Source organism: Drosophila teissieri, chromosome X (assembly GCF_016746235.2).
Source record: "Drosophila teissieri strain GT53w chromosome X, Prin_Dtei_1.1, whole genome shotgun sequence".
Classification (NCBI taxonomy): Eukaryota; Metazoa; Arthropoda; class Insecta; order Diptera; family Drosophilidae; genus Drosophila; species Drosophila teissieri.
Window position 1 is genome coordinate 4,748,216 of NC_053034.1, and position 24,572 is coordinate 4,772,787.

Consider the following 24,572-nt stretch of genomic DNA (forward strand, 5'->3'; position numbering starts at 1 on the left):
TTGCATCTGGCTTAAAAAAATACAAATAAATGCACTTTTGCAACATTTCATCCCGGAAAGGAGGAATTTTTTAATGAGTTCACAGTTTGCCACTTCTATTGCTTCCCGCCGGGGAAGCCAGAAGTTTCAAAGAAAATCTTAAAGCAAGTCCTCTGTCTCTCTCTCTTTTTCGAGCAATTTAAACATCAGCTGTAGGGAAAAGAACACAACGTCTACTGCTGTTTGATCCCAGTGCCACTCTGAATATCCTTTCGAATTTAATAAGAGTTAATTTTTCTCGCTGAATATTCGCTGTCCGCCTTAATTGGGCTAATTACACTAAAAGCGAGCGGGTCTGGGGCAATTTTCAATCAGTTTTCATCAAGCTCGCCAAGTAGCCTAATTATGAGCTGAAACGCAATTAACCTTAAGCCAAGCCATGACTATTGAACACACAATGGGTGTGGTGTGTAGATAGCATGAAAGTAGTTGTCATTCTCGAACTTAAAGGTATGTTAAAGGCTAAAGCTGTAGAGGAACCCCCAATGGAATAAGAGCCATTAAATGCAATGTACGAAATCTTCATTACTTTTGCTGCTTTCAGGGATCGCATGTCTCTGGCCGGAGTTCTGACCTTTCAGCAGGCCATGTCCGGAGCAGTGTCGCCACAGTATGGAACAGTGGGATCGCTGAATCCCCAGGCAACCGGTGCCGGTGAAAACATGCCGGGAATCGCGGGATCCGATGCCGTGGGTGGCAGTTTGCCTGGCGGATCTTCACACAATCTAAACTTGACGGTGGGCTTGGGGTTTCTCGGTGGTTCCAGCACCACTTTGGCTGCTGTCGCCGAGGTGACTAGTGGGCCAGATGGCAATGGCGACTCCACCGACTCCCCGTCCCCGGTCTCCATGATTCCCAGCAAGCAGCAAAAGCAGCAGCAGCTGTTGCAGCTGCAGCTGCAGCAGGAGCAACAGCACCTGCCCACCCACTTGCCAATGAAGCGGGAACGAGGCGTAGGCGAGTCCTCCGGAGCCAGCACATCCGGCACCGCCATCGCCGAACTGGCCTCCTCCGTCGTCCTGGCCTGCCAGTCCGGAAAACCCATGACTGAGCGGCAACGCCTAAGGACATCCAGCATGCCGGCGGAAAGTAGAAGGGTGAGTAATATAATTGTTTCACTTTGCAGACAATATAATTGTATTTCTGACAAATGGCCTATAAACAAGTAGTATTTAAACTCAATCGGGGGCTGCGATATAAAACATTCGAGTCACGATTATCCCAAGCATCCACAAAACTGGGCAGTCATGGAAACTATTTATTTTTGCCACAATTCGGCAACTGCATAGTCATGCGACGCGGGAATTCAGTCCAATTCAGTCAGCTAAGGCAGCAGGCTCATGGGGATTATCGCACCGACTTGGGACGACAAGTAATTGAAGCTCCGACCCGGACCCGGACGCGAACCCGGACCGGGGAACAAAAGCCGTTTAAGGACAGCCATTAGCACTCCACTCAGCGCTGAAATATGCTTAATAGTCGAATGCTAGACGGCAGTCGAAAGAAAAGCTCGATGTGTGCTCCAGACGAAGGAACCGAAGATTACACATGTATCTGGGGAGTCAACTTCTGCGGGTGTGGGACTCGGCCAAGTTTGCCACATTCAGCATGAGTAAGCATTTGATACATGGCTCTACTTTCGGTCCTCCGCTCCTCGGTCATTGGCTGCCCGAGATGTTTTCGGGAGCTGTAGGAGTGGCAGCCTGGCTGCCAAGCTTATCAGGCATCCACTTCCACCCCCCATCCCCCAGTGGCCAGATCCACTCCCACTTGTGCCTTCCTGTATCGTTTTTGGCACACTTGAAAAATCGCCACAATCCGCTGGCAAGTCAAGTGCACTCCCACTATATATATAGATACTTTTTGCTTGTCAAGGCAAGCTAGCATACTCATACGTCTTACTTGCATCATTTAAATATAACTTAGATTGTTCTTTAAACTTACGTTTGCGTTTGAGATTTTATTGGTTATTTTTCTTTGGCCAATTCCCAGTTCTTTAAATATTCAATAGGTGTATAAAGGTCGACTCATCCATTTGTCCCCGCGCTGTGTGTCATTATCTTGGATTTATGGCTGCGGTGGCGGCCCATGGGTTTCATAATCCCCGCGCTTCCTCGGCTGACTTGCAGTTGTCTAGGCGCTGCAGCTAATGTAATTAGTTTGTGAAATTACTCGAGTGAAAATTGTGCAACGCGTGCTGCGCGAACTACGTGCCACCTGGAATGCCTGCACCTGCCACAGTCGCAAGGGACTCAAAGCGGCAAGAAAGTGGGACAGTCTGGGGCAATGACCCGAAGTTTACACCTTTCCCCGCACAGAACCTTATAGATAGATATAGATACTTTATAGATGCGCCGTCTCGGCATTGATTTCGGTGCAATGCGCTGGCTGCTTGCAATTAAAGTGAGCGAGGAAACCTTCAAAAGGTATCAATGGCAAGCACATTGATGGGGCGCGGCGGCGAAAAGGCTTGGATTTGCCAGCTGGCCGGGGCTCAGCATTAAAGGCCTAATAGTGTCAAGTGTGCGCCGCACTCGACACCGAAAGGGGCAAACTTGTCGACTGCAGTTCCCCATCCATTCACACTTCACCGCCACTTCCGTCGCCTGCAAGCAAACAAAAAAGAAAAAAGAAATAAAAGCGGAGAGAGGCTGCAGCCCCCAAGGGAGCCGAAAATGTGCAGAAACTTTTGTGCCACCATTGCCGAAAAGGCCAACCGCAGATATGTGTGTGTGCTGCAAGCCCATCGGGGGCCCATCCACGCCATCCACCGCCATGCAATTGGCAGGAACAGAAGCCGGTACTTTGTGCTCGCCATTCGTATTGTTTTGGGCCGCCCAAAACTGCTGGAGGTGTCCTTGGTTCGACGTATGTTTTCCATTTGTAAAGGCCGTATTCACACCTTATTGGACAGCTTAAATGATATCAGGCATCGGTGCAGGAACTTTTCTACGGGCCAGCAGCTGTGGGCTTTGGGCCACAAATACGTTTCATTTCAAAATATATTTGAAAAATTAATTTATTAAGTTGACAAAATTGTATACAGTCAGTTATCAAAATGTCAATGGGGCGTATGCGCTATTTTTAAGCGTGTGACATTGCGTATACGCCTGATGGACAGCGCACATGGCGTATGCGTTATTTTGAAAATGTGATTATTTGTTATAATTTTGCTGTTTTATTTTTACCTTGCAGCCGCGTCTGGCGGAGATGCGACGCTCGGCCATTCATGCCGGTGATCCGGACATGACCTACTATCGCCTGCGGAGCTTCAGCATCACTTCCCACGGCATCTGCAACTTGGGCGATTCCCTGAGGCAAGTTCTGAACGCCCGGATAGTTTTTCAGGCACAGCCATTTATATGCCTTTTATTTTGTATTTTTCTGGAACAGAAGCCGCAGGTCACGTTCCATCAACTCCGTGACTTCCACCGGCACCTCGAACAGCGGCGTGGATCGACACAATAGGTGAGTTCAGTGGTTCAACGCACGACGTTCAATGTTCAGTGTTCAGTGTTCACTGTTCAATGTTCAATGTTCGGCGTTCGACGTTCGGCGAACAAAAGTGGCTGGCTGGCAATAAATTGTTTATGAAATGACAGTTCACATGGCGACAACAATGCGAAACGTGCGCCATTTTCGCGTCTATATAGACTGACTAATTTCATACAATTTCCACACCAAACACTTTCCGCTGCCATTAACAACGGAATCTTGAAGTCTGGAGTATGGGGCACAGAGTGTGTGTGGGGGCTCAAGATGAGGATGAATCGTAACAATGCCAAAGCGTTTTCCATCTCATTGACAAGGAAAACGCCGCCTTTTCTGAACAGTGGCACAAGTTGCTTGAGTTTGTAATTTCTTGTTTATTTTTTTAGTATGTCTAATGATACTTCGTTTTTGATGGTACAAAAGAGTAGTTCTTAGCTATTTAAATATGTTAATTTCCTTTTGAGTGTACATATATGTATAAGTATAAGGTTGCCCCACTGTGACTCGCTGACTCGCTGATTCGCTTATTACTGTTATTGCCTGTATATTCGTAGCAACGCGTCGGGGGCATCAGGCGAAGTCGTCGACGGGGATCCCAATGTTCCTGCCTACAAAATTGCCATGCTCGGCGCCTCCGGAGTGGGCAAAACCACCCTGACTTACCAGTTCACCACTTCCGATTACATATGCGCCTACGACCTCAGTCTCGGTAAGTCATTATTTACTCCACGCTCTTTTCAATTGTCACGTTTTTTTTATCAGGCAAATGTAAAATTATATTTATGTAACCAAATATCAATTGTATGTTTAGTTTTTGTAGGTTTTTTCAGCAACTGCGAGTTATTTGAGATGAATTGTTTCGCTGAGCCAAAACTACGCATTTAAATGCGCAAATTTGATGGAATTATAAGTGAATCATGTTCTAAATGGCTTTTTAAGTTTTGGGCAAATTTCGGATTTCGTTTTTGTCCAGGCACACGTTGGGCAAAGTAATTGAAAATGAAGCCGCCCCTTTCAGAATCCTCCCCCGCCACTCCACTACGCGGCTTTTAATCAAACACATTTGCATTTTAATTATGGCACAAAGTCATAAAATATGAAAACCGCCAGCGCTAATTTCATTAACTTTCGCGACCATATCACCGGATCCTGGAGTGTGGAAACGCTAGAGAATATGGCCAAGTTGGCTGCCAACCACTTTAATAGCGGCTTTGGAGCTTTTAAGTGGATTTCCAGAGTGAAGTGGAGAAGGATTTCCACAGCCATCGGCTTAGTGTCCCGTGTCCCGCTTCTCGTCCAGAAAATCGCATTAGACGCAAATAGACTGCGATGCGCTGTTTTCCAGTCTGTCCACTCTCTCCACTCTCGAGTCAGCACTTGACATGGTTCGTTTTGTTTCGTTGTCGAAGAACCTGGTAACTCCTATCAAACGTATTCGGGCAAATGCAATGATTTATATAGTTTCTAGACGTATGTACCTTATTGAACTAATGTGAATATGGGCATGGATAAGCTCTGCTTAAATCGGAAATCCGAAATCCGAAAACTCTTCCTCCTGCCAAGGTCAAGCGATAATTGACGCAATTAGTTTGGCCAAAAGATGCTAGTCCTGCATCTTGCAACTTGCATCTTGCAGCACCTTCCGTGAATGTGCTCCGAAGTTGAATTAATTGAATTGCGGCACTATCGAATTACCCTTTGAGCAGCGGACTTTAATGGACCACACTAGTGCTCTGGCACTGACTTAATTATGTGTGGGCTGCTACAGCCTGCTACAACTGCTTTAGTTCTGAGTTCTGGCTCGGGTAATCCGATCATTGCGAAAGTTACCGAAACCCAATATTTCATTAGCGCCGGATAATTGCAGCTGCAAGTGGCGCAACACGTGTGTCTCCATGTAGCAACAGTTGCCAGCGGATAACCTTGATGTTTGATTTTTGGCTGCCGGGCAGGTTATTCCATTTTAATCAACTTAACTTTACTTTCATGCTCGTCCCTGTTCGCCACTCTGGCATTTGCAGCTGCACAAGGCCAAAGGGCAGAAAGTGGCATTGTTTATGCAGGAATTCGCCGTCCTGTGTGGTGGAGATAATAAAACTATGTAGGAGCCTTAATTAGCCCACAAGGAAGGGCGAACTTTATGACAATCGTGTGTGCCAGTGTTTTAGGGGGTCTTTGCCCTTTTCTTGCAAACAACTATTGTTGGCAATTACCATAGATGAGTTGTCCTGCAACTGCTTACTAGCCTCGCAGCTGCAGGATGTCCACTGCTTGCACTGCTTACCATGTTGCGTGTGTGGCTTCGTTACTCGAATGATTTCCTGCTGCACACGCAAATTGCTGTGTGCTTTTGCGTGTGGGCGTCATCTTGGCCATATTTCGCTAATGGCTGCCAGCATTGCATGACCACAAAAATTTGTGGGCGGCGGAACTGCTTTGGCCACGCCCTCGAGAGCAGATGGTAAATTTATTACATGCCATGTCCGTTCGGAATAAATCTAAGTGGCTCCGATTTTGGAAAATAGCCCGGATTTCAGTTAAATGTTAAATGTATGCCAATGTTGCGGAGCAACGCTAAAACACTTTTTGCACACAAATGTACGCAACTGTACCTGTTGTATTTAAGCAAAAAGAGACTACAATCTATATTTGACTTCGTTTTGCCTAAACCGGAACTAGAAAGCCCTAATAATCCTCAGCGATTTCACCCACACACTTACTTCAGCCACCAGGGGATAATAATACACGCCCGAAAATGTTTTGCTTCGGCTACCGCGTGTAATCCCCCCAAAATCGCATGGGGCTTTCCCTGCTTTCCCTGCTTATCCGCTTTTCCTTGGCTTGTTTGCACAGGCGTTTTGATAATTGCATTGCAATGACTCCGCGGTTGCTGCTCGCCGCCGGCCAATTGCATGACTAATCGCCTAAGCCGTCGAAGGAGCCAAGTTCGCTGTGAAAAGGGGGAGGAGCCTTCGTCGGCCACCGAATTTGGCAATAGAGCACGTTTGCTTTTTCTATTCAATTTGTGCGGCACCGCCCACGCTTCGTAAATTACTTGCAACATGCAAATTTAAGACACGAAGTGTGTGGGCTTTTTGTTTCTTGTCATTTAACTATTTCACCATTCCCCCATGCCACCACTGGGATGCAAGGGGGGATCTGCAGATGCGGGTCGACTGGCGTCTAAATATTTGCCACAGCTGAACGCAAACAGAGTCGAACGCAAACTGCAGTCATTGTTTGCCTCTGCGACTCCTTTCCAGCTCCTTTCGTCCTTTTTCTGCTGCTCCAGCCACCCAGGCTGCCCCTTCCTTCCTCCTGCTCGCTAGTGTCAAACTGCTGACAAAGCGTGCATTGGGCGGTGCCCGTGCACTGGCAAAAATCGTGCTTAATTAAGATTTCCAAACTTGCAATATATAACGAGTATAGCATATAAATTCCCGATTTCGCCCGTTTGCAAACATTATTTCCAATAGGGAATGTCGTATATCGTCAAACAAGAAATCAAATGTCGGATTGCATAAATATAAGCTTAGGAATATAATTTTCTGGCAGTGCTGCAGTGACGTCGCACTTTCCGTGTGCACCAAGGGACAAGGAGGCTTTGCGATTCCGGAGCACCGAGGGTCGGGCCCCAGTTGCCATCACTCGGTGCCCTCCACTCCAAGTTCACTGTCTGCGTCCTTTTCCACGTTTCATGGCTGGGCTAAAAAAACAAGTCCAAGTAGACAGGGAAAAGGGAGCGTCAATTGCGACATTAACTTGCTGGGCAAATAAAATCACTTTGATTACGGTTTTATGGACGGCACGCCCCCCAAACGCCCACGAAGGCTTTCGCCACCCCTGGTGCAATTTGATCGATTTAAGACCTCTAGAACTGCATTTGGGTGCTTGTTATTTTGATTTCCGTGAATGTTTTCCGGGCTCAGGGCCTCCTTCCTTTCATTTTTTCCCATTGAAATACACGCTTGAACAATGCACTCCACGTTGGGTGCTTTGTTATATAATATAATGGAATATAATTTGCAATTATCTAGTTATTTGTATGCCCAAGAGGAATGACTGACGAAGGCTCACCATTTTGTATATATATTTCTTTTAGATGATGATTACGGACAGAAGACTGTGTCGGTGCTGGTCGACAACATTGAAACGGATTTGGAAATAATTGATCATCCCGCATGCGAGATGTCGGTGAGTAAGCATTCGAGTGTTGGTGGTGCAATGTGGCACCGATTTCCCTGTAAACTGCCCCTCTGCTCCTCGTCTGGCTGGGGAATTTTTTCCGACTTTTCCGATTTTCCCAGTCTGGTTAAGTGGATCAAGCTGTGGGCTTACACCCATCTGCCACTGACACATTTGCCAAATGTCATTTACACGTTGTCGACCGTCACTTTAAAGTAGAAACAATGTTATGGGATAGAAGTAAGCGCATTGACAGCAAAGTATTAAGCAGAGTTCACACTATAAATTAAGCAAATCCCTTCCAATTTGGCTTTTTTATGGAAGATATTTTCTAGAAAACACAACCATTGAAACCGAAACCAACCACGTCGGTTCCACATATGCGATTGCCTAAGCATTGCTTGCAAAGGAGCTGTGTAGGTCTTTAATCTGAGCAAGGTCAGCTGTCTCAGCTGGTACATCGTGAACTTGTTCACCCCTTCTAACCAGCCACCCAGCTCCTCGCTCGTCGCTCGACAGCCAGCATTAAATTCCATTAGAGCGATTTTTGTAGCCTACTTTTCTGCGCCAGATGGCTCCTCTCAATCTTGGTTTCTATTTTTTTCAACCACAAAATTGGTTTTCGCCCGCAGACGGAGGCCTTCTGCGCCACCTACAACATCGACCTCTTCGTGGTGGTCTACTCTGTGATAGATCGAAACACTTTTGCCGCAGCCGAGCGTGTCCTGCAGTATCTCAAGGAGAACGAGATGCTCTTGTCCCGCGGAGCCATCCTTGTGGCCAACAAAACGGATTTGCAACGACATCGAGTCGTCACTCGTCAGAGTAAGCATTCTTTATTTCTATTGTACCTTGATTGACCGCACCGCAAATCACAGCCATTTTATTTGTAAAACGATTTGGCAATAACATTTTCGTTTTGAACGAGGGCAAAGCACTAATCCAGTTGGTCACACATCATCCTCCCTCCAATTGCAGTGGGCCGCAAGGTGGCCAAGGAAATTGCATGCAAATTCATTGAGACATCTTCCGGACTGGATCACAATGTAGACGAGCTGCTGGTCGGCATTGTGGCGCAAGTGAAACTCAATCCGCAGCGTTTGCGATTGCTCACCGAACTTGAGCTGCAGCGCCTGAATTTGCAAAGCACTATCCAGAAGCACCGTGGCATGCACCTTCAAACCCGTCGGATGGTCCGACAAATGAGCGTTTGTCAGGATGACGAGGAGATTTTCGATGGCGGATTGCCGGAGAGGCTGCAGAACGGCGAGGCCAACAACGATCCGAGTGCCAACGACGGAGTGCCCAGCACTTCGAAGGCCGGTCGCTCGCGTATCGAGAATCCCAACCGGAAGCCCTTGAACCTGGAGAGCATATTGAAGATGGGCGAGAGCGAGGTGGACGAGGACGAGGATGTGGTCAAGTCGTCGCAGCTGAGCAAGTTCAATATGCTGGCGGCCAGCATACGTCATCGTCGTCCATTCCGCAAGCGTCGCTCGTTCGACGGCGGCGTTTCCACATCTGCAGCTGCGGATGCAGCCGCCGAACTGCAGCGGCGCTATCAACTCCGAGCCATGGATGACCTGCAGCTGGAGGGACGACTGGCAGGAGCGACGGAGGAGCGGTTTGGGGAGAGAAGTGGACTGGCCGACAGCGATGACGAGGAGGATGGCGAGGAGGCAGTGGACGGAGGACACCGGAATGCCTGCAACCGCAAGGTGGTGAAGAAACTGACCGCCCGCACCAAGGTATTCATCTCGTCGGTGCTGCGCTTCAAGAAGGCCATCAGCCTCAAGCGGCGCAACTCCTCCAGCTGCAGCGATCTCTTCGTGATCTAAACAGTTGGCGGCGGCGGCATAAGAAGTAGGAAGTAGGAAGCATAGACTGAATGTACATAAACGGAGTATAGGAGGAGGCGAAGTAGGAGCATCGAACAGGAAACGAACCGGAACAATCCATACCAGGAGATAGATCCAGAGACCAAGAACGCAGGCACAACGAAACAGCAGCGCAAACCGAGGTGGAGTCGAACACGGAAGTGCACGAGTGCACGAGTGCAGGACGTCAACTTATGAGGAAGTTTCCAGTTGCATATTAAACAAAAATTACAGGGACATTTTCCGTTTTATTGGCCAATGGGCGATTGCAGCGATTAGAGCCATACACTTTGCACTTTTAGATGGCAGCTGCAATTCGTCTGGCGAAGGCAAACAATTTCTAGAAATTTATAATCACTTGAAATTGCATTTAAAAGTGTGGTCTAGTTATCGGTGCCCGTGCGACTTGTGGACTGAACATATTTTGTGGACTACCTTTGCAAACATCTGTAAGTGATATTAAGCATCTAGAAATTTTTGACAGTCTAATTGCATGAACAAGCAAAAGATACACCCCTTTACTCCGAACCCAACCGGTAGGTGGCGCTGCAAATGCGGACAATAATTTTCTTACAAAAAATATTGATCAGCAAATTTTACAAAATCACAAAAAAAAGGGCTAAGCGCGTTTTATGCAAAAGCAAATCAAGTCCTATCCGCTTAAAAAAAAAATTTTAAATGCAGCAAAAAAATGAAAGTATATAAACAAATATCTGCATTGTTTGAGTGGCACATACTCGAAGGAAACAGGAAAAACCGCAAATGCAATATAAGTACATACATATGTAGAGATACAGGGCAAAGAATTGCACTCTATTTTGTTATGTCGTTTTTGTGGTTCCTTATATGTAATGATTAATCGCGTGGTTTCTGACGAGTTTCAAGAAAACAAAGAATTGACTTCATAACCTAATCCTTATGTGAACTTAAAGTGATGGCAAGAAGTTGAATAGTAGTGCAAATATGCAAAAGTTTTTTTTAGCCAATGTCATACATGTGAAGACAAGAAATCTGGCAAACAAAATAAAGCCAAAAAGAGCAGTACGTAATAGTCCAAACACATTTGCAATCTTTACATCATTTTTTATAGTGGCACGCATATTAATGGAATTCAATTTCATGATGCCAACGGTCCAACTTAATTGCTCAACTATTAACACACTCTTTAAACATTATTGTATACATTTAAATAGCTTATTTTACATTTTTACATTTACCCTCCTTTGTGATAGTCCTATAGTTGCTTCTTACCAAACCTTCCACCAACAATATAGGTATTAATATATTTTTCCTATATTACTGCAATTTACAACAAAGCAATGTGAGAGCTTTTTGTAAGATGTGCACCTTTGGAGCTGCTGCTCGTTTGGCTATTGCTGAACTATACATGCATACGTATATATTGATACATACAAAGTAATTGTCTAGCGCCGAGTATTTTTTGCGCGTCTATGATCAAGAATAAGCAAATAAGTATTTAACACTTCTAAATGTCGTGTGGTAAGAATACCGAAAATACACTGCAACCACCAGCACTACATAAGTAACACACGCATAATACAACAGTTACCATCTGAACGAACAAAAATGTTCTATATAAAGAAAGTTACAGCAAATGGCTTACTACACACAGAATATTCAATATTAATAGCTTACGAATGCTACCAACCAGGAAAAAAGCTAAAAAAAACTATTAATGTGAAATCTTCGATGACATCGTAGGAGGAGGCAACGTAAATCCAATACCCTATAAGTTTTCCCGATTGCTTTTGTAATTTCGTCGCTCGCTGGAACTCGAGGCACTCAGGCAAATACCATAATGACATAATGAGCTTACCGAAAGCCTGCAGGACTGTATTGAAATGGAACTGGCAAGAAATAATGGATTTGGAAACTTCTTAGCGGCTGCTATCACAAACTAAGAAAATGTACAAAAGGAATAGCGACCAAGCGACAAAGCAACGCGATTTTCACAATATTTTTTTATCACTTGTTTTTGAATATTCAAGTCAGACTTTTAAATTGCAAAGTGCTCTTTTTTGTTAATGTTAGTTCTCTATTACTTTGTGTTCTAGATGAATACAACTTTTCGAGCTACGCTAAGTATATTCACTGCATTTTAACAGATGGTTAAATTATTTATTGGCCTTGTTATTTTTGTTGGCAACCGCCTTTAACTGACGTTGTAATACCTGGCAAAGTTTTTGGTAGGAAGGCGGTAAAAAACCAAATACAAAAGAAAACAAAACAAAGAATAAGTCATACATTCCACCACAATTTTTTGGGCTGCACAAGCGGCAGCAACAACAAATATCGTAGGTACACAAAGTCAAGAACAAGAAAACTTAAACAAATTGAAAAAAGAACACACTCAGCTCAGCCACACAAACTCCCCATGCTCACTCTCCTGTCAAACATTTGAACAATATGGAAAATGCCGGCAAGGAATGTAAGAATTGAGAATTGTATTGCTCAACACGAGAAGACATTGGATGTATTCGGGGGAATGAGACGATGAGTTGTGTGCCAGCTATCTAAGTACTTGGCCAGACTTGATCGAAGCTTTCAGTAAACGGGAGCGCTAGAAATCGCAAAAAATACAGAAAGTACAGAAAATACAGAAAACACAGAACGGAACGGAACAACGAATCGTGAATGACCTAAGTTGGAGATTAAGTGCAAGTAAAGCGAAAGCGTATGACACCACATCAAATACCCTGAACCTCTTTCGACCATAACTCCAAACCAAACGAGTGCGCTGAACTCAGCTGAAAGTCCAGTGGCCAAGAGGCTTAGGGAATATATATTTAACTGGATGAGATTTAATGGGGCAACGAAATCGATTGTCGAGAGGCAACAGAAACTGGACATAAGCTGGGTCAAGGGAAGGAATCCAAGGACCTGCGGACACTCTAACGGACAGAATCACTTCGGAACTTCACCCACTACCTACTACTTCAAAATCGAGACTGATTTTACTGCTCCCCAACAGCACACAAAGAAAGTATACTTACATACAAAGTAAACATCCCAAATCGGAAGAGTATCACAACCTGACCACATGAATTTCAACTTTCCTAACCCATTTCGCGTACACTATCAACACGATAATTTAAGATTACATTTACAAGTTACAGGACCTATCGGTTGAATAAGGTCGAATATACACAAAAGAAAACTACTTGAATACAAATATATATCTTATATAATTATATACCCCTCTTATATATATACATATATGTATACAAAATATATACCATGAAATATTTACACACAAGTTTTACTCCGTGCCATTTGAGTGCGATAAGTTAAGTTGAACCAAACTTTATACGAATTTCGGACAAGTTCAGCGGCATTTTTATGGGAATCCATTTGACTAATGGTTAACTTGTTCTTATATATCATTTAAGTGTGATACGCGAACGGAGGTTTAGTTATAGAAAGCCAACTGGAGCTCCCTACAATCTTGTCATTTATTTTGTGCCCCTCCCCCTTTCACTCCGTTCGAATCAAATCAAAATCAATGTTCCCAAATAGTATAATTTGTTCCTTACAAAATTGTTTACAAATCAAAAGACGCCGTAGTTGTTTCTATTATACACGAATATACACTATGAATACTTGAAATTTTTTGATGTGCGTTAAACATTTATGATATGTGTGTGTTTGCAGAAACCTCTATTTGTAATTGATATCCATATATATGTATATATATAGATATATATAGAACGACAATTTGCTCCTTTCCTGTTTTAATTCCGAGTGATTTTGAAGTTTCCGAGCAAAGCAATTGGTTTAGGTGAGCAAAGGCAAAATGGTTCCACGTGGAAATACTTACAAGTATATTGAATACCACGATTTAGTACGTATGCGCAAGCATTTGTATTTCTTATTTTTTTTGCGTGAAACCTTCATTCAATCAAATTGAATGGTCACTTTTAACCATAAATAAATATTTTACTCTATGTGTAATTAATTACAGCTTACATTTCTGCGTTAACCGCGAGTCTTTCACTGGGGGACATGGGGAAGCATGGCAATTAAGGCGAAAGAGATTACGGAGTCGATCCCTACCCATCACGCCCATCACGCCCATCACGCATCCGTCCACATAGCTGCAGCGCATAGTTTCCAATTAAAAGTTACTCCATCCCGGAATTTGACAAATGGTCCGGCACTTAATCAACGCAGCACCACGACCTCCAAAAATGCTGTTTTCTGCGGCTTAGTCGGGATTCCCGAGCCGAAAGTTATGGCAAGGACCAAGGACGAAGGTGGCTCCCATAAATGACTAATCAAAATGCCAGCGATGCCGAGACCCCGGAAAGAGTAGGAGAATAAAAACTTGGATAATGGCTGGCTGGAACAGTGATTATGTTGCTTCGATGGTGGCCAACTTATATTGGAAACGGAACTAAAAATTCCTCTAGTCATTCCTAACCCAGGAAAGAGGAGTACATTTCGTTGTAATTAAGTCCCAGATAAGTTACAAGAATGGGAGTCGACTGTGTCGAAAGGTTAAACTATCAGAAGGATTGCCTTTTATCTTTTGTCCCATTTGTTCTCCAGAAGTTTTGTAAATCTAACGTGAAGCCCCACCGCCATATACATAACTGGAGTCACAAATGCAACTCCTGCGAGTTGTGGCGAACTTATGTAGGTTCTAGCCAGGAGCAGCTTCTATTGTATATCATGTCAACCCCTTTTGCCTGCGGCTAATTCCACTGTGCAGCTGGAATTTCGATGCGAATTAGTTCTGATCGCAAAACGTGCCACAGGAGCGAAATCAGCAGAGACTGCAAACCTCAATCAAATCAGAAATGTTGGCCGCAAAAGCCCGAAAAAGGCCAGCATTCCGATTTGGATGTAAATGAAGTCCAGGAGCGTAGTGGGTCACTTCGCAGAAAAAAAAACAAAACAACTTCTGTTGGGTAGTACAATTTTCATTTTTATTCGTTATAAATTTAAAATAAATTATCGGATCGAATAAATAGCTGAAATAAATATGTGAAATTTCGGGGGCCCTTAAGCGCTACGACCTACGAACTACGAACTACTTTGATTTGTTTCGACCAGCTGCGGCGGTACAAGGTATTTACACTGTTGCCCAGCATGTTGGCAAACTCGCGCTGGCCGCTCAGTTGAAAAAATCCAGGATGCCGTTGAGGAGCTCGTAGGCGAATCCTGTCTCGTCCTGCGCCTCCGCGACGGCCTTCTTCTTCTTGTTCTTTTTCGCCTTCTTGGACTTCTTGGACTTGGGCGTGGTGGAGTCCTCATCGGCTGCGGCAGTGGTGGCCGGAGTCACCGCTGCGGCCACTTCTCCCTCAATAGGTGCTGCAGCTGCAGCAGCAGCAACCTCGCCGGCGGCAGGAGCTCCCGTATCATCCTTGCTCTGCACCTGGTCGCCGTTCGTGGTAGTCGCGGTCGCGGGCGCCTGGCCATCGGCAATCACATGCTCGCGGGTTTGGTCGGCAGGCGCAGCCGCTGGCTTCTTAACCGGCTTCTCGTCCTCGTCATCGTCGAGCTCGTCCAGAAGTCCGGCCAAACTGAAGCCGCCGTAATCAGCATCCTCGGGCGCTTCGGCCTCGGCCTCGTCATCATCAGCATAGTCCTCGGTGTCATCGTCGTCATCGGTGTCCGCATCCGTATCGCTGTCATAGTCGTCCTCCTCATCCTCATCATCGTCGCCACCAGCTATTGAAAAACAAGTAAAAGAGCACGGAGGTAAATAAATATTTTAGAATGCGCTAGAGGAGTTCGTCCAACCAGGCGGATACGCAATATTATGTATACGTATGTGAACAGGCTATCTTACCGGCAAATCCGAAGAGGTCATCGTCGTCGTCATCATCGTCATCTGAGCTGGGCTTCACAGGCAACGGCTCCGCCTCGGCCACCCGGACTCCTTCCGGTCCAAACTTGAAGCAGGAGACGCGCAGGGAGGCCTCCACCTCGTCGTCGGCGCGCAGTTCAAAGGCCAGACAGGCCTTGAAGTCCTTGGACTCCTTGGAGCGGGACAGACCATAGACCTTGCCGCAGAACTTGGAGTAGCCGCCGGGGAGGCCCACGCAAATGGGGCGAGCCCGCTTGCTGGAGATGCGGCGGGAGGCCAAGGTGATGTCTCCGTACTTGAGAGACACGCTCATCTCGTCGTTGCCCACATAGGCTATCTTGGCGCAGCCAGGTCCGCTGGGCAGCAGTGGCAATCCGAACTTTCGGCAGCAGTCGCAGTGGCTCTCCGAGCACTTGCAGTACTTGCTGATGGGATTCTCCGGCTTGGCGGTGGTGGGGGCACTGGTGGGCTTGGCCGCCAGAGTGGTGGCCACCGCCGGAGCAGCTGCCTCTGCGACCTCGGAAACGGCGGCGGCTGGGGCGGCAGCTTCTGCAGCGGAAGCCACAGCGTTCGGGGTCTCCACATCACCGCTGGCAATCTCATTGGCACTCTCGTCGATGGGCGAAGCAGGCGTTACGGCATCGACCACCTCATTCGCCACGTCCTCCACCTTGGGTGGCTCCGATTCCGGGGGCGCCACATTGGGATCGATCTCCTCGGGCGGCAGATCCAACTGCTTGAAGTTCTCCGATATCTTGTCTGTGCGCCGGAACACGGTCTTGGCCTCCAAGGGAAGTATGGAGGCACTGGCCACCAGGAGCAGCATCAGCAGCATGTTCCTTGAGCTGGTCATCTTGTCTTGGGAATCTACAAGCAAACACGAAAATCGAAGTTAGTACGGTGGCCTAATGGAAACAACTGAAGTTTGTATGGTTATTACCACAAAACGTTTGCAACTAACTTTATAAACGAATTAAACTAAAGCACTCTTGTTGACTTGCTGTAAGCCGCATTTTAGGGGCAATAAACATTTGATCCCAAAACTCACAAAATAAACTACTCGTACACTTTGTGAATGAATATAGTGAAAAATATAGTACAAAAAAACGAGCACCATTGCGATTTGCTTTGTTTTTCTGTGCGTAGGCAGAATCCGATTCCGATTCCGAATCGGAATTCGAAATCGGAATTGAAATGGAAATGGAAATCAGAGTGGAGCGAAGAGTGAGGAAGGTGGGTACAAAACCAAGAGGTATTCCAAAAGTCAACAGCTCGGAAATCGCTTTCAAGTGGCCAGCGATTAAATTTCACCGCATTCTTCCGCCTCGTTTTTGGCCGCCTCGTATTTTGCAAAAGAAATGAATTTAAATAAATATTGACATAATTTCTTTCACTTCTCTTTTCATCTCAGTTTCGGTCTGCTCTTCTTCTCTTCTCTTTTCCCCACTTCCAAATGCAAAGTAAACAAATTAACAGCGAAACCCAATGGCTTTGAAAACTAAAAGCCAAATTTAACAACGCATCGCGAAGAGACAAAAAACGAGAGTGAAATTTCTCTGCAGAGTTATTTAATTGACGAATTGGGTTGGCTCATTAGAATAGCCTCCATATATACTACCTATACATATAAATGTACCTATGTATGCAACGCACCATCCATCCACTCTGAAATTCATTCATTTCCTAAGAGCCAACAAGTTGGAGCTCGTTGCCAACTCAAACTGGGCTCTTTTCAGTTTATTTTATTTTTTTGTTTTTTGAGTTTTTTTCGGGCGGCAGGGGGAGTCACCGATGGCAAAGTGAAATTTCAGCTATTGACTCATTTACCTCAAGTGCTTGGCGGCGGGGGGAATTTCAGAGCGCCCCAAGATGTCCAAATCAATTAGCGGCTCTTAACTGGAGCTCAACCGCCGGAGAAACCCGAAGGGCTCGGACCAGAGCCAGAACTATCTCAAGATAAATATGCAAAACGTTTCGGATGGGAGTTGGGTGGGGCAAGACCATCCGACTGGGAATATTTGGCTGCCCTAGAAACTAAACAAAGTTTCGTATAAAAAAAAGGCGGTTCGTTAAAATGAATATTGAATTATAATTTCAATTAAAGCGTTGAGTGTGATGATGCTTGAAAAAAGCTCGTTTGTTCCATGCTATTAAACACATTCTTTTTCTTGGGAGAGCTGCTTTTCATTGAGTCTTTATTGGTTTGACCGATTTGGACGCATATTTTGACCATTAACCTACTGTGTGGATTATTGTTTTCCTTTCCTATCTTCCTATCTGTTTCTGTCTGTTTCTTATCTTTCACACTGTTCTCCGAGGACAATTTGTGTAATCCGGATGGGCCACAGGGGATAATGGTAATTCATTTTTCCATAACCGGCTTATTACCGAGTATTATCTGCGATGCTTGCCGCCCATTCTAATGGTGCCCATTTCCTTACATCATTTTCATTTTCATATACATTTCCACTTCCATCATTTGTCTGGTCTGGAAACGGTAAACAACGCACAGAAACCCAGAAATCTCGACCAGCTGAACCTGCTCCACAGCTCCACAGCTCAACAGCTCCACATTGTGTTCCACTTTCATTTTTCTGGGCACCGCCTCCTGCTTCTCGGTTTCTGGGCCCTCTTCAACCGTACGTGGCTCGCAGCGTGATATGTGGCATCTGGCATCTGGACATTCCATTCCATTCCATTGATGACCTTCCGCTTGGGCGGAACAACAAACACCATTTGTGACCCAGTTGGTGGCTGTTTGGGCAAAGAAAGTGTGTGCGGCTAAATATGGCAGTGGCCAAAGTCCCATGCCGAGAATGAGTGTCCGTAATAATGCCCACTGGCAGTGGCAGTGGCAATATGTGACCACAGTCGAAGTAACTTGGTCGTAATCGCAGGTCGACTTGGAACGGACCGATTCAATGGGCAGGAAAACAGTGGACACTCCCGACTCCCACAGGCCAGCACCTATAACTGGCATTTTATTCATCCCAAATAATTTGAAATTTATTTATAATATGCCTCAATTGCGAATAACACACCTAAGAATAAACCTTGTTAAGTTAAGCACAGCTTATAACTATCATAACCTTTAAGTACTTGATTATCGCTAAATTTGCCTTTTAACCACTACTGAGATTGGGTTCGCTTCAGGCTGGACTCACTGTACCCATTCTGCCGACTTTTGGCACACATTGCTGCGTGTGTGAAATGCAATCTGCACTTTGGCGTTGCACTGGCTTCATAATAATTTCACCGAAAAGCCGGTCAAAAATTCCAATACGTAATCGAAACGCTCGAAAGTTCAGTTTGGCATATTGCATTTCAAAACGAACCAAAACGAACAAATTAGAAAAAGCCCACGTGTGTGCCCTCCTCTCACTCCCACTTGTTGTTTGTTTTCGAGCGGTTTCGAATTTTGTCAATAAATTATAACGGTTGTGAAAAGTTATTAGCATTAATTAATTATTAAACGCATAGGAAAATAGAAAGTGAGACAGTGGCTAGCTGCGTCTGGTGTTTATGTGTGTGTGTGTGTTTTTTTTTTTTTGGAAATTATCATAATACAATCAGATTTTTTTTGGGTGGAGGGGAGCTTGCTGATCGAAATCGAACTGTTAATTATTCAGTGCGGCAGCGAAAGTGTAAGAGTGATGCAAAAATTTCAAAAGAAAAAAAACTGTTTTTTATAATGATATTTCTTGTTGTTGCCTCCCATTTTTTGTTGGATATTTGATGCCACGGCATCTGTGCTTCTAAGCCACGTTCGGTGATTACGAAACCAGCGAGCTGCGATTATGCTAAACAGTTTGTCAGACTTTTACATCCTTCGGTGTGGTTTATATAACCCCATATATGTTTGTACATATGTACATATGTAGATATGTATGTACGTAGTCGCTAGACCCCTAAGAAATTTGCATAATTTCGTTCGGCCTTTGTTTTTGTTTTTTTCGACTGCTGTGAGATTTTCTGCCTGATTTGTGTTATTTCTTGGCTCCCTGTGTTCATGTGTGTGCTTACCACTTTCTTCTGCCTGTGTGTGGGTGAAATCGCTGGGCAGAGAGCAACAGCAACAACACAAAGCAAAGAGGAGGTAAAATCAAAGTTACCATAATAATGATGACCATGTCGAGAGACCTATGCCAAAATTAAGGTTAAGTTCTTTAATGCAGCCAGCGGTGAAATTTCTGTTCGCCATGGGCGTGGGTAGCCCAAGCAGAGTGGGGGCGGAAAAAGAGTGGAGAAGGGGCAGGGGCAGGGGCAGGGGCCGGGGAAGCGGTCGGCTGTCGGCGGGCGGCGGTCGGCATTTACGGTCAAGGCTGACCCAATGGACCAGAAAATAAGCCCGCTTCGAGCCGTAAACCTTGGATTCCCACAGTTAATGATTGCTGTTGGTGCCGACTTAAAAAATATGCGGGTTGTATAGTTCTAAGTTTGAGTTATGGAAATGTGAGTATTATCACCTGCTGTAATCATAGAAAAATATGTGACTTTTCTATAACTTTTTAAAGTATTTGAAATGAGTATGAATGAATGAAGGAATGAACTTGATGTGTACGCAGTATAGTGGCTCTATAAGAAAAAAACCGAAAAAAAACATATCCCTACGTATCTGTTGAATAACACTTGGTTTTTCTTGTTAGGACTACTTCGCCTTTGGAATTTGTGAACGAGAACAGATAACCATCTATATCCTGTCGCCTTTGATTATCAATTAGCCACTAAAGGAAACTGAGCCAAAACTTGGTCTTTGGGACTGCGCCTGTGCGGCGATCGGACAAACAGTTCCACTTTCCAGCACCTGCGACTTTGGACACGGGACGTCGGACGGCGAAGAATGTGGTTGATGATGATGGGTTGGTTGTAGAAAGTAAAACGAAGAACACGAACGCTCGACGCGTCTCTTTTGTTTTGCCAAATTCAAATGAGTTAATGACAAGGCAAGAAGAACGCACAGCAAACAGCAAACAGAAGCAAACGCAGACGCAGAAGCGGATGGCCAGCCACATATGTAGGTACTACGTAGATGGAGATGTGGGGAGTCGGGTCTTTGAGGGGACGTACTCGCAAAGTGGGGGCCAAACTGGTTGACACAATTCCACAATTCCACAATTCCGCGCCGACTGGCGGGTTTTACGTGCAATTGCCTCTTTGGCCGTCTTTGGCGTTGGTTTTTCCAACTCCAGCGGTCATCATATTGGCCCACTTCAGTGCCGACCGCATTTCACCTCTTAGCGTATATCATTACCTATGGGTAGGTTATCCTGTTATCCTGATATCCTAATATCCTGCTGTCCAGTGCGCTGTAACTCCAGCTGCTGGTCAGACACACTTCCGCCGTATTGCACTTGGAACACAAAAAAAAACTTTAGCACTCCGTGTGTGAAAAAAAAAAGTTGGTAAAATAGTTTTGAACTTGGCTTGGCGCGCGTGACGGTTGGTTTTCCCGGTCTGTCAGGAAATCGGATGCTGCTGCTCTTTATAAGACTGAACTCAACGCTCGGGGACGCGGAACTCGACTGCGCGGACTTAGAGCCACCAGGCCGAGTTATGGGCGATTCCACAGGTCGGTCCCCAGCTGATCGAACCAACAACAGCAGCTTTCTTTTCGCATCGAACGTGTTCGGGGTTCGTCGGCTGGTCGGTTCTTCTGCTCGTCGGCGGCACCTGCTCCACAGCGACTCCATACGCACTGGGCCAAGATCCGAAGCCATGGCAAAGGCCTAACGGGAATGCACCAATCTACGGGCACGTAGTATGTAGCATGCTGCATGCAATTAACCCACGACACAGAAAGAAAAGCTATTGATTTCCTATTGACTGTGCATAATTAAAGCCGATCTGAAATCCCATCTGCGGCGCATCACAACTTGGCCAAGCGCAATCATATATTATGCCCATCCAGCTCAGATCATCAAAGATTGTATGTATATACCGCTTTTTGAATATTTTAAATGACAAGAAATGCACACACTGTATATTCTGTGTATGGTGATGGTGATGGAATACAAAGCAGGATTTCTTTGTCTAGCACGAGGTTCCCCGGTGAGTAATACTGTTGTAGACGCACCCTGGAAGTACTGAAACCTTGAACTCCGCGAGCAGACAAAGAATATCAGGGTATCCTTGAGCACCCACGCCCTGTAACAACTGTCTTCTTTATGAATCGAGTGACATATGTGACGCCGTCAATGCCGACAATCATTAATACTGACGTTTATCATAAATATTCCAGCTCTTCAGACCTTTTTTGAAGTGACTCAGAGGTATTACCCAGAATTAAAGAAAATAGTACCACAAGTCAAAGTTATAGTCTGGCTTCCCCCCTTAAAAACCATATATGTATATGGACTGATTAAAGACAAAAGCCCATTATATTATACGTACAATCATTCTGCAGAAAACATATTTTTAGAAATGCTTTCTACGACAACAAACTTGAAATCATTCGATAGCCAATAACTTGTTTGACGTCTTATCCAATTTTTATGTAACCCCAACACGACCCGTGATAGTTTGTCCCAACGATTGGCATTTTAAGTTTGGCTACTTAAGCATTCAAAAGAGAAAATATGTATGAAAATAAGATCAAAAGAAAAATGCTTTTAGATTATGCAAAAAAAAACAAGAAAGTTGGTATCAATGGTTATCGTTTTGGTAAGAGCTATTAAACATAGCTATCTTTTCACTAGTCTCTTCTCTTTGACTTGATATTGGCACAATGAGAGGCAAATAACTAAGTTATTAGACAGCGGCATTTAAGGGAATGTTTGAAAACATGTTTTAATAATTGATTTATCATTCACATATGTAGTTCTTGTATAAGTATGCATTTTCTATATAGTAGTTAACATATGGTGCTGATGTTTCTTTTCTCTACATTCAATTTGAACTGTTTTCGTTCCGTTCGATAATTATACATATGTACACAAACACGAAGCCCTGAAGGGACACTATGGGTCTCCCGAATACATATTATATAGTTATCTATGGGGTCAATGCTGATAACAATGGGAGGAGCAGCCACGGAAACTGAGAAATCTAGGCTTGGGTCTGAACACTTGACAAAAATTTGCCTGGACCGGCAATAATACTCGCTACATACAAACATACAGACTCGGTATCATAATATAATATACATTAAACAATTCAATAACAAGGGTAGGGGACAAACAAAAAAAAACGCATATCGAAAGGCAGGAAAAAAAAACATGTAATATTATTTGTATGCCAAATGGTTAGCGATCATCTAGCGCGCTTAGAAAATGGGTATGTAGTTGTCGATCTTTGCGCGGTGCTTCTGGGCAACGCACTCGGCGATCCAGACGATGTTACGGCACTCCTGCTCCTTCAGCTTGAGGTATGCGTAGAAGACTCCGAAGTGGAACTGCTGCAAGAAGGCGTACACGTTCAGCTTCACCTCGTGCTCGAAGAACTTGTCCTCCAGCGTCTTGTCGCCGGGATTGTTGCCGGATCCGTCAAACAGGGCGGCGTACTCCGCGTAATACTCAGCCACGGTCTTCACCTGCTCGTAGTCGTCAGCCCGCGCCAAAGCGGCTAGACCATCAGGGTACATTTTGCCGCAGTTGGGGTACAGCTTGGCACGGTCGTCCTTGGACAGCTCGGTGCCGAAGGAGTTGATGGTAATGATAATTGCACGACGATCGGCCTCAAACTGAAAGTTTTTATTTTGCAAAGGAAACAATATATTAAGTAAATGATATATACGCTTATTAATTTATTCACTTACAGCCAGGATCTCGCACATGACGTCGGCGGTGGCGCCACCCATGTTCTTGCAAAAGTTGTAGAACGCCTCCAGATAGGCCTTGTAAAGAGTGTTACGGATGATCTCGATGTTCATCTCATCCAGATCCTGCTCGGAAATGCAGTCGACGAAGAAGGGCGCCAGAGGCGTGTCCACGAGGACGGCATTGTAGAGCTCAGCGGGAGTGGACGCCACATGGATGGCTTCCATCTGCTCGAAGCTGCCCAGAGGATGGCACTTGGGGATCAGCTCCGAGATGGGTCGCTGGTGCAGCGTGCCAGTGATCAGCAGAATGATGTTGTCGATCATATAGCCGTAGGTAATGAAGTCCAGGAAGTTGGACAGCGGCTCCACAGCGTGGTTCCTCATGTGCTGGAACTCGATGACCAGCTTTTCGCGCAACTTGTCGTCGATTACGGACACCGACAAGGGCGAGGGCTCGTTGGCCAGGAAACTGCCATAGTCCGTTCCCTGCAGATGCAGCTTGAGATCTGTAAAATCCAAGTAAAATCAGGTTTAACAAATCATGCTCTACAAAATATGGTTTACTGAAATACATGTTCGGCCATTATATTGTCGTAATTAGAAAATCATGCTTGTTCCCTAAATTCAAATAAATATGGAATGGTAAAAAATTCAGCAGTGGTTCTAACTATGAGTTCCAATACTTCTGTAAGGTGTCCATGGCTCGCAAAATGGGTTAGATACAAGAAATTGAGCGGCGGTCAAGTTGAAAATCGAGTTGAAAAACGTCAACAAATCACAAGACAAGCTTACACACACCGGCGCAGAAATACATTAACAGCCGTACATGTATACCCACACGCACGACTCTGTTATCGCTGGTCATGTGACCCAGGGGCGTGTGGGAAAATGGGGTTTACGCTTGCGATGGCGCTGCTACTTACCCTCCAAGGTCTCGCACTGCACCAGGTTAAGATAGTCGGCCTGCTTCAGGATGCCGCACTTGAAGCCACGGCACAGACCCTCCAGATATCCATTATCGATGTTAAACATAAAGCCCGAGCTGTTCATCTTGATGACACACGCACACACAAACGCAGAGGAGCTGGCTGGAAGTTGAAGAGGTGGCGAATTTCACTGGATTCCTGCACTTCTGGATTCCTTTATATGGGGCTGCTCTCACTCGACCGAAAGTTGCGCGAATTGTGTGGTGAAGGGCGTGCAGTTCGATACGGAGCGACGGTGAAAATTCAACCTTTTTTCTCTATCGATCGACAAGTCATATGATTTTCAACTCTTCCTCTTCTTATATTTTTCTCGACCAAATGTCAGCGCAAAAGGGCCTAAAAATGGCCAAATGTCAGGTGACAGCGTGCGCATTACAGCACGCTGTTAAGTCATTTGTCATCTG

At 45.1% G+C, this 24,572-nt stretch overlaps 3 protein-coding genes across 7 annotated transcripts in view; 1 reads left to right on the top strand and 2 right to left on the bottom strand.

The window, feature by feature from the left end:
• Nucleotides 1-13,416, top strand: part of LOC122623060 — a 40,265-nt gene extending 26,849 nt beyond the window's left edge. For all 5 annotated transcript variants that reach the window (XM_043801971.1, XM_043801973.1, XM_043801974.1 and 2 more), the window contains 7 exons: nt 584-1,136; nt 3,235-3,356; nt 3,433-3,507; nt 4,086-4,240; nt 7,634-7,725; nt 8,349-8,541; nt 8,695-13,416. In XM_043801971.1, the coding sequence (XP_043657906.1) occupies nt 584-1,136; nt 3,235-3,356; nt 3,433-3,507; nt 4,086-4,240; nt 7,634-7,725; nt 8,349-8,541; nt 8,695-9,554 (2,050 nt within the window). In that variant the 3' untranslated portion in view covers nt 9,555-13,416. The remainder of the gene's footprint in view (nt 1-583; nt 1,137-3,234; nt 3,357-3,432; nt 3,508-4,085; nt 4,241-7,633; nt 7,726-8,348; nt 8,542-8,694) is intronic.
• Nucleotides 13,417-14,619: 1,203 nt separating this feature from the next.
• LOC122624562 (nucleolin) lies at nt 14,620-20,936 on the bottom strand. The gene is made up of 3 exons (XM_043804200.1): nt 20,678-20,936; nt 15,409-16,293; nt 14,620-15,287 (listed from the first exon to the last, which is right to left on the bottom strand). Exons 2-3 carry the CDS (start codon nt 16,277-16,279, stop codon nt 14,731-14,733), a joined length of 1,428 nt encoding a protein of 475 aa, XP_043660135.1. The 5' UTR covers nt 16,280-16,293; nt 20,678-20,936; the 3' UTR covers nt 14,620-14,730.
• A 1,250-nt stretch (nt 20,937-22,186) lies between these two features.
• Nucleotides 22,187-24,474, bottom strand: LOC122623366 (V-type proton ATPase subunit d 1). Its single transcript, XM_043802486.1, has 3 exons — nt 24,106-24,474; nt 23,180-23,688; nt 22,187-23,104 (listed from the first exon to the last, which is right to left on the bottom strand). The coding sequence occupies exons 1-3, from the start codon at nt 24,230-24,232 to the stop codon at nt 22,688-22,690; spliced, it is 1,053 nt and encodes a 350-aa protein (XP_043658421.1). The 5' UTR covers nt 24,233-24,474; the 3' UTR covers nt 22,187-22,687.
• Between the last annotated feature and the right edge of the window lie 98 nt (nt 24,475-24,572).